Source organism: Bufo gargarizans, chromosome 9, assembly GCF_014858855.1.
Source record: "Bufo gargarizans isolate SCDJY-AF-19 chromosome 9, ASM1485885v1, whole genome shotgun sequence".
Classification (NCBI taxonomy): domain Eukaryota; kingdom Metazoa; phylum Chordata; class Amphibia; order Anura; family Bufonidae; genus Bufo; species Bufo gargarizans.
In genome coordinates, this window is record NC_058088.1 from 163531796 (window position 1) to 163545314 (window position 13519).

Genomic DNA, 13519 nt, shown 5'->3' on the forward strand with positions numbered 1-13519 from the left:
ATAGAAGCTCGCAGGCCCTTAGTCTCCACATACACACAGTTTTACTCCAGGTTTCCATAACAACCCAGCCATTTTTCTTCACTGCTGTAGGTCAGCTTTAGGCTAGGGCTACGCGACGACAGTAAGTCGCACGACACCTACACTGCGACATTGATGTCGCGCAACAATTTTTATAATGATAGTCTATGGTGTTGCACTGTGACATGCTGCGACTGCAACATGACAGTTGCAGAAAAATCCATCTTGGATGTTTTTTTTGCAACGGTCGTGTCGTAATATGTCACATGTCGCAGTGCAACACCATAGCCTATTATAAAAATTGTTGAGACAAAATGTCGCGCGACACATGCCGTGTAGCCCTAGCATTAAAGGGGCAGGGCGCTGTGGAGGTCACTGTTAAGGGGGCGGGCCCCTGAGGAGGTCACTGTAAAGGGAGTAGGGTGCTGTGGAGGTCACCGTCAAGGGAGTAGGGTGCTGTGAAACTCACTGTTAAAGGGGCAGGCTGCTGTGAAGGTCAAAGTTAAGGGGATGGGTTGCTGTGGAGGTCTCATTTTAAAGTGGGGGGGGGGGGGTCAGTGTTAAGGGGCAGGGTGCTGTGGAGTTCACTGTTATGGGGGATACTGTCGATATCTTTTAACGACACACACAAACATTAAATGAAATGGATAAAATATACCCCTGCGAAGCCGGGTCCTTCTGCTAGTTACGTATATAAAAGTTGGCAATAACTTATCATTCCCATTTGGATTGGCAGGAACGAGGTGGCTGATGTCTCCGATGAGTAATGTCTCGCTGCATTCCGAAGTTCTAGAGGTTCCTCCTGTATACATAAGACTATATAAACACCTCTCAAGGCATCAGTACAATAAAAAGTTCTCTGTGCCAGGGGAGTTATCCTCCCCCCCCCCCCCCCCCCCAAATCATCAGACCAGAGCAGGATGCCCCCTGATAGTTTCAAACACAAAGAAAGATGTATTGCCCACTGACGGGAAGTCATCCCTTCCCTGCATGCAGGACCTCTAGGCCATGGTGCAGGGTGTAAGCTCTATCTGTGAACCTCATCATCTGTCAGTGTCAGATCTCCTGACAAGGTGCTTATTCACACACTCTCATTGCTATTCAATTTGCTCTTCCTTCCAGCAAGAAATCCGGGAGCCCCCGTCAAGTGGGATCATTTTTCACTTCTGTTGTTGGCTGCACGGCCTGGTCTCCCGATGCTCCTGCCTTCTCCGTGGGACCTCTGCTGCCAATGTGTGAGGAGCTGATTTATGAATATGAAGCGGAGTCGGGGTGTACGGGGAGCGGCCGCGGTCACTGGAGACTGACGGAACGCGTCCTCCAGCTACGCACTTCAAGTGGCTTTAATTGTATGCATGCATTTCATTACGGGGCCTGGCCAGGCTGGCTCTCGTCCGACGAGCGCAGCAATCACACCGTCTTGCATCGTTTGCTGAAATCCAAATTTCGCCTTTGTCAGCACAAACACTTTAATTTGATGCTTTCACTCCTGAGTAAGCAACGAGGATCTCTGAAACCCCCTTGCGAGACATAAGAAAGCTTTCCATCAGCAAATGGACTCTGGTGTCAGTTATTATTTCATAATAACATACAAAACTGTTTCCTGCAGAACCTGCTCACTCACCGTTCATTTTCTGGCGGAGGCTGTAGAGCGGGACATCTTTCCGAAAGATGGCAGGCAAAGCCATCAATTATTTACAGAGTATGTAAAAGGACTTAGAAGTGCCGTTTGAGGTTGGCACCAGGCCACGGCGGTGGGAACGCTCGCTGTGAATGTTAACGCCTTGCGCGGTGAGCAGGGAAAGGGTTAAATGTTACAGCCACCATGTAAAGAGAACCTACTCGTATTACTCCATACAAACCAATTACCCCTTTTGTAAACTTAAAGCAAATGTGTCACCAAAATTGTTATCTGCCAGTTAAAACCAGATAGTGACACATATCCTTTTTTCCTAATCTGACTTTTTTTCTCTGATTACAGATTTTTTTTATTCCGTTTTCTGAACATGATTATGGGGGCGACCATCTTGCCTGAGCTGCTCTGAACAGCATTTAGAAAGCATTAAGAGAAATGCTTTACGGCAGCCCCATGGTCCATAGACACAATGGTCAGGAGGGGACCTCAGTGACTTCTATCGGAGAGTTTTTTTCTCTGCATGCTCTGTGCAGAGGTCATTGTACAAGGAAAGAATGGACAAGCTTTGACGATGGCCTATTGTGAATAGTGGATCCTGTCTTATCTGTACACAGAGGTGATATCCTTCCAGGCAGGATTAAAAATGACAGATAAGTAGATAACTGCAGTAAAGTGATCTGTACAAACCAAGAAGTGGCGCCTATTAAGCTTAGGTCTGTTTCCCATTTGCAGTAGGCAGATCCAGCAGGCTGTTCCGGGCCGAAAAAGCCTGTCGGATCCGTAAATACTGAGCGCTATCAAGATACTATCCAGCTTCATTCACTATAATGGGGACCGGGGGAGATTCGCCCGCAACCCGGCAAATATGATACAAAAAGCAGCCGAACGAAAACTGCTGTGTGCAGGGGTGTGTGTGTCCGGCCTTATCTCTGCTGGTCCCCATTTTAGTGAATGGAGACTGATGGTATCTTGGCAGCGCATGGTAGCGTCCGGTATTCCGACCGGAAAACAGCCTGCCGGATCCGTGAACAGACTGCCAGATCAGCTTACCGCAAATGTGAAACAGGCCTTAGAGGCCAGTGTGAAAACTGCAGGAATTTAAGGTTTTTGTTTAAATATAGATAGTGACATGGAAAATTCAAAACATCAAAAATTCTTTAACAATATTTTAAGCATAAAAACATGATTTAAACAATAGGTTATTTACTGACGACATCCTTTAATACTGAGGATAGGTCATCAATATCGGGGTCCGACTCCCAGCTGATCAGCTGCTTGAAGAGCCTGCAACGCTCAGACAAGAGCTGCCGCATCTTCATAGTAAACCAGGCACAGCGCCATATTTTGTATAGGGGCCGTGCCTAGTACTGCAGCCCAGTCCCATTCACTTGAATGGGACCGAGCCGCACAAAGGCCATGTGACCGACGAATTTGACATCACAGACCGAGGAATGGGCCTCAGGCAGCGAGAAGCCTCTTCCAACTGCTGATCACGAGGATGATGGGAGGCCAATTTTTAAGTCCCGGAAAACCCATATAATGACCAAGGACTTATAATACGGTTTCATCATGGTTTTCGTCATCGGACAGTTTCTATGTAAAAGGTTATCTACCCCAAAAGTAAGTTTACATGTTTCATACCTGGCCAATAATCTGTGAAGTCCCATTAGTGCCGGGAGAAAGAGAACCTACGAGTTCTCCTGGCATGTCCGCTTCAGTAATAAATGTGTTCCTCATAAAATAACGAATCTGGAAGCATATTAACTCAACACTGTCGTTCCTCTCTTATTCCTCCTGGAAAAGTATGAATAGGCTGGACTCTATGGGCACGCCCCATGGACAAAAGGAACATAAATGTATTCATACATTTCCATTTCCAGGAGGAATGACAGAGACAAGGAACACCACATAGAGAAGACGCTTGGGTCATGTACTGATGGTGAGGATGGAGGGGAGACATGATCAGAGTTCTATTCCCTCCACTGTCACTATGAAGAGATCACAGCAGTCATCTAATGCCTAGGCCCGCCTCTATGGGTCAGTAACCTCTGGTACTGTGCTGGTAAACTATGGCTCCCAGCATGCTCCATCCACTTCTATGGGCGATGGGAATGATAGTTTCACAACAGCTCAAGTGGCAGAGGTTGGCGACTACTGTCCTACTCGATAGTGATACGACACCCATCATCTCTCCCGACACATTTGGAATTTAATATACACCTTTTTAATTTACCCCATAAAAAAAATACTCCTGTGCATATTTCTTAGAATTTTGCACTGTGTTTTTCCTCAGTTATTCCTCATGGAAATGTATAAATAAACTGACAAGCGAGTGTTACTATTCTTACTGCCAATAGGACTTGTCCTACAAAGTTGGACACGGGCAGCATTCAGTGTAGGGGACGCGGTTGTACACAGTGGAGAGGACTCCAGGACTAGTTCTCTCTATGCACAGCAGATAAGTGGGGTATAAAGATGGAGGACTGGTCCCGTCTGTACATCACATGGTCTGCTCACAGAGGCGAAATGGGAGAATAAAGATAGAAATGACAGTAAAATGGAACAGAGATATCGGGTAGCTGATGGCCCCCTCAGTATATGTACCCCAATTGTATTTGGACAGGCATTGGCTGAATGCTTAGTATTTGGTTTTGTATTGAGTGGTACTCTAACTCCTATTGGAAGAGAGCTGTTGAGTTACAGGGAGCACTTTTGCTTCACAGGAGGCGGAGAGCCTAACGGACATTCTTGACTACCTACTGACCGCACGCGCGGATCTGCGGGTGGAGGGAGGCGGGTTTGTTTCGGGATTGTTCTTTATGTATGTAGTTTTATTGTTAAACCTCAAGAAAAACTATTTGATAAAAAAAAAAAAAAAAAAAAATACCAATCTGAACTCTCCCATCGCTGTAGTTTAAGGGTGGTCTGCGAAGAGTGCTTATTTAATTTTTATTTGTGGCCAAATTTCCAAAAATAATTGATGTTTAAAAGGCTGCATCTGTCCGTCCTATGAAAATATCGGGATGTACAAAAATATCTCATTACTGTGAAACCTATAGGAATAGCATTTATTAAAAAAATAACTAAAAAGAAAACTAGTTACGAAGTGGTTAATATTTTAATCCCTTATCAACACGACAAATTGTGTATCTGGTAAATGGATAAGCCAAGCTTTAAATCTAAAAAAAATAAATAAAATAATAATGTAAAAATATTACTTGAAATACATATATTTTCCTTCCACAATCACTCTAGGAATAGTGATGCTGGTCCACTTCTGAGGCAGCAGTGCCCCCTCTGGTCACAGAATGTAATGCACACGGAACCAGTACAGAATGGGGAGAAGAAAAAAAAAAACTAGTTTTAGGACAGGAGTTCTCACCGAGTAATAAAGAAACTGTTCTAAAGCGGAGAACTAGTGGATAAAGTGATAGCGGCTTTCAGATCCTGCTCCATTTACAGGGAACGTTGCTGACCTGAGGCGGAACGCCTCAAAAATCATCATTCTGCACGGAAACTAGAAGCCCCCCGGCTCTTATAGGTCACTTCTCTTTTTATGAAACTCTTCACACGTAAGAGATTTAAAAAATGTTTGTTTTTTTCCACTCAAGTATCTGGAAGGACTTTCTTCCCTTTCTGTGGGTGGCAGCAGCTCACCAGTCACCTGCATCTCCCAGAGTGCACTGCAATCCGCTCTTATTAACCCCTTCCTGCCCTGCACAGAAATGCATCCCTCACATATGGTATGTCACGCCCCCACGATTTCTTTCTCCGCTGTCTAGAGAGAGCTATAGGTTTCAACCGATTTAGGGCTCAAGCACACAGACTGATTTTGTTTCAGTGTCTGTTCGGTTTTTCTGGGGCCCGTGTGCGGAACAATTAACTTCAACGGGGCCGCAAAAGACGGAAATGACACTGTGTGCATTCCATGTCCATTCTGCAAACAAAACATGTTCTATTATTGTCCACATCACGGAGAAGGATAGGACTTTTCTATGGGGCCAGCTGTTCTGTTCTGCAAAATACAGAATGCACGCGGAGGCCATCCGTATTATTTGCGGATCGCGAAATACATGCTGCCGTGTGCATGAGCCCTTAGAAGTAGGGATGCATGAAGGAATGGGGTCTGGAGCAGTTCACCTGCTTCTCCATGATACCACTACGCTGGCACTGAAGGGAATGGAGCAGATTAGCTGCTGAGCAGGTTAGTCCACCAGTGAATGTGAAGCAGGTGGACCAGAAAGACAAACAGCAGGGGGCGCTACCTGAGAGGAATTTTTTATTTTATTTTTTTAACTGCATGTATATTGCTATAATACTTCATTTAAAATGCTATGTTCATTGCACAGCAATCATTTTTGAAGGATAACCCTTTTATACATTTTTGACATTATATTTTTCCATTCACCGTGCAGTACAAATACCATTACAGGGAATCTGTCACCGTGAAAATGCTAATTAATCTGCTGGCAGCAGAGGCGGTCCTATCAGTGCCCATCACCGACGGGACGGCCTCCTTCACTTCAAAAGCCCAGAAGGAGTATGGATATAAATGCATAAACTTTCAAAGTCTACTTTCACACTGGCGTTTTGGCTGTTTGCGAGATCCGTTCAGGGCTCCAAAATGGATCAGTTTTGCCCTTTATGCATTCTGAATGGAAAAAGATCCGCTCAGAATGCATATGTTTGCCTCCGTTCCGCTTTGGAGGCGGACACCAAAACGCTGCTTGCAGGTTTACAGCAGGCCCAGTGACGTCACGACTAGTATCACTGGCCTGGGCGCGGCTAAGCTCCATTCAAGTGATCAGAGCTTAGCTCCGCCCAGGCCATTGATACTAGTCGTGACGTCACTGGGCCTGCGGTAAACCGCGAGAAGGTCGCGGCACTACTGCCAGCGCCGCTGCCTTCTCAAACAGCTAATCGGCGGGGGTCCCCGGGTGTCTGACCACCCGCCAATCAGATGCCGATGATCTATCCAGAGGATAAATCAGTTTAAAAAAACTGCAGAACCCCTTTAAATTAAAAATCTAAAATGCAAGGGTAAAGGGAAAAGAGCATCCAGAAGACTAATTAGAATTTCAAACTCATTAATGACAGGGCACCGTGCTGGCATCAGCATTTTCTGCAGTGCCACGTCCTTCCATCATCCCGGCACCTTACACAGCAGATCTCCTCTGCCCAAACAGCCTAATTATCTGTTTAAACACGGCGCGGCATCAGAGACTGCGATACTACCAGAGGCGAAACAACGGCCCTTGAAACGTTAAAGGACTGAGACACTAGATATAAAGCGGCTTAATGCTTACTATGACGACCTTTTCTTTTCAAGAATACAACACCCCTGTAATGTGTAACAAATGGTGGTCAAAAAATAAAATAAAAAAGTTCCTCCAATACTAATTTGAAGAATTAAACTAGTCCTAAATGTTCATTTAACCTGATACATAAAGAGAAGCGAAGAAGAAAAGGAGAAACTTCAGTGTGTAATATTATAAATGTTGTACAAAGAGTTGTCTCCCATGGAAAAGGTGGCGCTAGCGAGACTGTTCTCTTTCCCTGGTAGATGGCTCTTTGCATATTAATTTCCCATGGCGCACTGCCAATAAGTCTCCAGACACAGCTGGTCTCTTTAAGGAGAGCCAGTACCCTGCCGAAATATGTTGTACATAACATTATAGCCGCAGTCACTAAAATGAGGGTCCCAAGCCCCCTCTCCCATTCCTCCTTAGTGTATGACCGCAGTAAGAGTTTAAATTAAGTGGTGGTCGACCATTAGTGCTGCTGCTCTATTAAAGGTCTATAGGGTGGACAGAAACAGCTGGGCGCTGCCCACAGACACTGAATTAATCAGCAGGGTACGAGCCACAACATATGCACTGCATGATAGCAATGAGGAGGAATGAGGGGCTTGGGACCCCTGTTCTAGTGATAGACGGGGCTGAAAGCAGTGGGGCTCCCAGCAATCAGATATTTATCACCTATTCTAAATGTCTGTTGTGGCATGATGTCTTTAAAGGGGACTTTTTCTACAGACCCCACAGTTTTGCCGGACCTGCAGTGGTGATAATACTTACCTGATCGCTGCCTCTGGGTTGCAGCTCCATTGCTGCCCCGTTGGCTCTGCAGATCCTGGGTCTCCCTGTATCAACATGCGGTTTGACGCGGGTCATGAGCGCTGCAGCAGTGACTTGCTACCCATGTGGCACGTGACTGGGTCATGTGATGTACAGAGGTAGCAAATGACCGCTGCGGCCAGTGATTGGCTGCAGCGGTCATACGACTCGCATCAAACCAGGCGTTGACGTGGGATCTGCAGAGCAGGAGATGCAGCAAAGGAGCAGGAAGCCAGAGGTGGGAATCAGGCAAGTATGATTACTACCATGGGTCCGGCTACACTAGATGGGGTGGCAGAAAAGGTCCCTAGGGGTAAACCACTCCTTTCAAGGGGTTGTCCGGGTTCAGAGCTGAACCCGAACATACCCATAATTTCACCCAGGCATTTCATTCTCCGATGCTCTCCCTTGCCATGCACAGGATCGCACAGGGCAAGGGCTCTTTTATTTGCCATAACACACTGCCAGGCGGAGGCTTCCGTCCAGCAGTGTGTTCGGTTTCAGCGCTGCCCTAGCCGTTTTACAGGCTAGGGCAGCGCTAAAGGCTGCCCATCAGTGCCGGGGACGTCAACGGGCTCACTGCTGGGTGGAAGGAAAGCCTGGTACGTCACCGGAACTCCAGAAAATGAACTGCTCTGATGCTAAAGTCAGGGGGGGCTGCCTGGGTGAAAATAGGTATATGTCCGGGTTCAGCTGTGAACCCGGACAACCCCTTTAAGCTCTGGAGTGTAATAGTGGCTGTAACTAAAGGCAAGCACAATATATATACTGCAATTAAAAAGAGTTACATAAAACCGATTCACAAATGAACTGGATATCACAGGAGGGTATATGCTTTATATTACCCCACAAAGAATCATCATCCTTTGGAAATCTCTTCAAGCACCAGAGGAATCTGAGAACAGGAAAGAAGGCCAAAAGAATCCCAATTCTCTGTGTCCATTCATTTCATGTTCAAGTCCGGTTTTTCTTCAAAATCCAAGCCAGTGAATAATCAGATATCAGATTCCACATCCACAGACCTATGAAGCCACAGAAGGGTCTCGCCGCTATTACAAACAGCAAATATCGCTCCGGTATCTCTGGCCCATCCACTCATTCAACTGGCCGGCACATGAACTAGCGAACTACTGCAAAGGAATACTACCAGCAGAGGCAAGCGCAAAAGAATTGTACGAAACGTCGAAAAACTCTTTTGGACGCAAAAGATTCTTTTGAGGTTACGGCCGTACTTGGTCACATTTGTAATGAGAGAAGAAATATCTATATACAATTACTCTATCATTAAACACAACTCTATGATACAATTACAGACAGATGAGAGGAACGGGGTTATTTTTGCAGATTTACACCTACCGTACACTATACAAAGTTACTACATAACAAGCCTAATAATAAGTTGTACAACAGCATCACCTAGTGGACAGACTGTGTAATGCAAAGCCTGAAAATCCAAAGAGTAACTACTTGCAATCTGTTAGGCCTGATTCACACGAACATTCTCAGTTTGGGATACATAAGCCTATTGTTGGGCGATAGTCCGGTATCTACGATAAATCGAGATATAAAAAAACAGCGATATGGCAGTATTATCGTTTCTTAAATACTGCAATATTTTAATGGAATCACAGGGGCAGTTGGAAAGCGCAGACCGATACACTTCATAAAGCAGTGGCCTCCTCTGAGCATGTGCCGTTGGGTGAGCCTTATGAACTACACATCCCCAATGCGCCAGGCTGACAGTAGAGGCTGAAGTCTCCCCAGCTTGTGACAAGAAAGTGGCGTCATATGGGAGAAGCGCACTGGAGCGTATACTGCCCTCCCGCTCCGGTTTCGTCAGCAGTGGTGTATGAGAAGCATAGTAAAGTACGACTGGGCACCGTCATTAGTCCGTATGCTCCCTGGGACTTGTAGTTTTACGGAAGAGGATACTCTTAGGTTGCAGAGGGAGTGCACTGTGGTGCAGCACTAGCTGTTGTAGCTGCTACGGAGCCCATACAATAGAATAGTGGTGCTATATACACTGCGTTATGGCAGTGGCACAAATACATGATATACTGGCGTACGACTGCCATCCCACAAGCTACTTCTCAGCATAGAGCACACAGATGTGGATGCAAGAGGTGGGGGGGATTTACTACACCCAACAGGTCATGAGTCCCATGGAGAGTGTAAGCACCATACAGTATAACGTCTCCTTGTTGGATGGGCATTTATCGTGATATATATCATTATCACAATAAATGTCTTAATATCATCTAGAGAATGTTTTTGTTATCGCCCAACCCTACATAAGCCATGTGTTGGCTGCATCTACCGGACCGACTGCGGCTCCCCTGACCTGACTACATCATACTGATTTATGATAACGGATCATGGGTCTACTGTACGAGTCAGATAGGACCTGACGGTATCATAAATCACTATGGGCCTGGGGAGATGCAGCCGACACATGGGCTGCGTTTCCCAGACCAAGCACGGTCGGGTGAATCAGGCCTTATTGGACTACTGAAATCCCACCTCTACATTGAATTCTGACATGAAGTGGCATATTGGGGTCACGGCACCCCGCTATCATGTATTTACAGCACATCCAGCGAATGTATTACACATTTGAGATGAGAGGACCCCTTTAAAAATTAAATGTACACTCAATATAAGGGGATGGCACTGGAGATCTCATTACATGCTCAAGAGTAATATAATAGTAACTCATCTGACCCAAAAAATAATTCACTTACCCATTGTCACATAAGGAAGCTTGTCTGTGGACCCATGGGGGTATATGCTGTACAGATGTGGGCCAGTACTATCAACCCCTCCTAGTACAAGGGCAGCACCGATGTAGCCTTGGTACCTGTCAGAAGATAGAAAACACATTGTAAGTTAGTTACTATGTCATACAGATATAAGAATGTCACCATCGCTTTCTACAATAGTAATTAAAGAGGGTCTAAGAATACGTCTGGACACCGAGCCTAATATGTAATGATTTATCAAAACTGGCGTAAAGTAGAACTGACTTAGTTTCCAAAGGAGCTCTGAAAAATGAAAGGTGAAGTCTGATTGGTTGCTATGGGGAACCAAGCCAGCTCTAATTTACACCAGTTTTGATAAATCTCCCCCCTATTCTCAGCAGCCACCAGGGTCAGAGACACGATAGACTTGAGAATCATTGATTTTTGTGGGACCCTTTTGTAGTAATGCTCTGTTCACCATGCAGAGGTCATACTGCAGGGAGGAGGAGTAGATAAGATGTGTCCATCATCTGCTGTGAAAGGTGGATCTTGTATACAGAGGAGGTATCTGTGCTTCTAATGAGGTGACTGCTGGAAAGTCAAGTCCATAGAACAGGCAGGATCAACATATTATCTATTTTAATATACAGGACATAGAAAACTAAAAAACATTCGAAAAAAATGTGTTTAATGTTTAGCAATAACATGCTGCCCCCCACACAAGGACAATGGTTGGCCGACACGGCTGATTTTGTTCACATCTTCTATTCAAACGATGTTCAGCTGAATGTCCACAATGGCCGACAGTAGACTACTGTCAGTGTCTACCTAAAATGTGACCTGTTGGGATAGATTTTTTGCGGCTGTGGTCAGTACTGGCTGTACCAGTGCCTGTCATCGAATTCAGCCAGTCATTTGCCACTATGTTCAAAGGACCACTGTGGAGGTTTTTTTTTCAGCCAGTACAGTCTTGCATTTTATTCTGGTCCCACGGCCGACCAATATCTTAAGTGTATGGCCAGCTTTAAAATCAGGTCCACTCTTGTTGGTCTTAGTGGACATGTCTGCAAGGGGTATGAGGGATAGACCCTAAAACCTTGTGAATACTTAAAACAATGTAACCATCATGTGGTTTATACTTTCATAAACCATCATGTGTCCCCATTATTGTTTATTGAGAATTACTAAGAGTAAACTGACCTTCAAATGCCCCAAATGATAAGCTGATCCGATCCCAAGGTGCCCTCTGCAGGGACCACAAGCAATCATCTGTGAGGAGACCTGTAAGCAGGCGTTGAACTTCCTTGCAGCACCACCACAGGTGAGAAGAAGTACTACGCTATGCTCACTGAAATCAATGGGCTGTCCATGTAAGGCCAGGTCCTCCAGAGTGAGAAGCAACGTTTTGGAGCCACTCACTGTGGTATCCCCTTCTATTAACAGTAATAAAAATAAAAAAATTCTACTAAATTCACTAGAACTTGAACCGCCACAAAAACCTGCAACTTCTCTTAATTTTACTCCACCCAATGCCTCCGCCTCTGGCCTGACAGCCGGAACGTTAAAAAAAACTGCCTATAAAGATGTACGCCGACACCCCTCTTGACTAAACGAGACAGGAGCTTTGTCTGTATAAAGCGGACTCCTCATCTGTGTAAACGGCACAAAGCTCCCTTTCATTTGACACCTTTCTACAAACTTCCTAAAACTAAAGTAGTCCAACGTAATTGATTTGCGAGTGTCTGATGCTTGACACTAAGCCAGAGGCAGAAACCCAGATCTCCTCTCCTTAAAACTTTAAAATGATGTACACACTCCTATTTGCTTCCACGCAGTGATGTATGGCGTCTGCCTAGAGCTGCTGAAAACTCCTTGCAGAATTAAACCGTTCCGCTGCTGCAATTGGAATAAATATTTCATGGGGGAGCCGCCATGCAGAGCCTCTCTCCTGCGTGCTTTTCCGTGTCAGACAAATGAACACAATGAGAAGCGATTCAATCTCGGGCGCAGACAACGCTTCACATTCCTGTAAAGTAAAGCTTTAGAACAATGGCTGACAGGACGGAGCCCGGAGAATTGGAGGCAATATCATTTGTCAGCGCAGTGTGAGGATTGTCTCCTGTTCGGTGGGGTCTAAGCTTCTCTCCCCGCTGGTTGTCAGCCAGGCAGTTTATGAAGTGCTACTTGTACAAGCCTTCAGCATGCTGACACACTGCTTAGCCCATACAGATTCCGCTTTGCGATGCGGCACAGCTGACCATCACACTATGGGGATGCTGACAAGTGCGGACTACCAGCAAGTGGACATCCGCAGCAGAATCTAACCTAATCTAAAGGGCATCTGTCAGCAGTTTACCTATGAAACTGGCTGACCTGTTACATGGCAGCTGAAGGCATCAGTGTTGGTCCCATGTTCATATGAGCCCGCATTGTAGAGAAAAATGAAGTTTTAATATATGCAAATAAGCCTCTAGGAGCAACGGAGGAGTTGCCGTTACACCTACAGGCTCCGCTCTCTCCAACTGCCGCGTCCTCTGCACTTTGTCAGGCCAGGGCAGTGAAAACGTCATCGAGCCTGGCCCCATCAGTCAAAGTGCAGAGGATGCTGTAGATGCAGAGAGAGCAGAGCCTCTAGGTGTAAAAGCAATGCCCCCGTTGCTCCTAGAGGCTCATCTGCATATATTAAAACTTCATTTTTCTCACACTTCAGGTATTTGGTCTTCTATTTCCATCAGTTATTGTGAGCCAAAACCAGTAGAAGTCTACTCAGAGATTAGGTATAATGGAAAGATTTTGTTCTGTTCTGCGTTTTTGACCCGCACCTGGTTTTGGCTCACAATAACTGAAGTGTTAACTCGGCCTTACAGATCCTCATGGTATGCATCTGTAACACTGTTGTGGATCCGTACATCAGTGCCTTGTAATAGCGTATTATAGCTGCAGGATATAAGGATCTAAATATTTTTCCAATATTATTTATAACCCTTTTTGCATTTACTACAGAGAAGTGATCA

At 45.4% G+C, this 13519-nt stretch overlaps 1 protein-coding gene across 1 annotated transcript in view; it reads right to left on the reverse strand.

Moving 5' to 3' along the window:
- PSMB7 (proteasome 20S subunit beta 7) overlaps window positions 1–13519 on the reverse strand; it is a 62500-nt gene that overhangs the window by 31103 nt on the left and 17878 nt on the right. The window contains exon 5 of the mRNA XM_044268610.1: window positions 10509–10624. Coding sequence (XP_044124545.1) covers window positions 10509–10624 — 116 coding nt within the window. The remainder of the gene's footprint in view (window positions 1–10508; window positions 10625–13519) is intronic.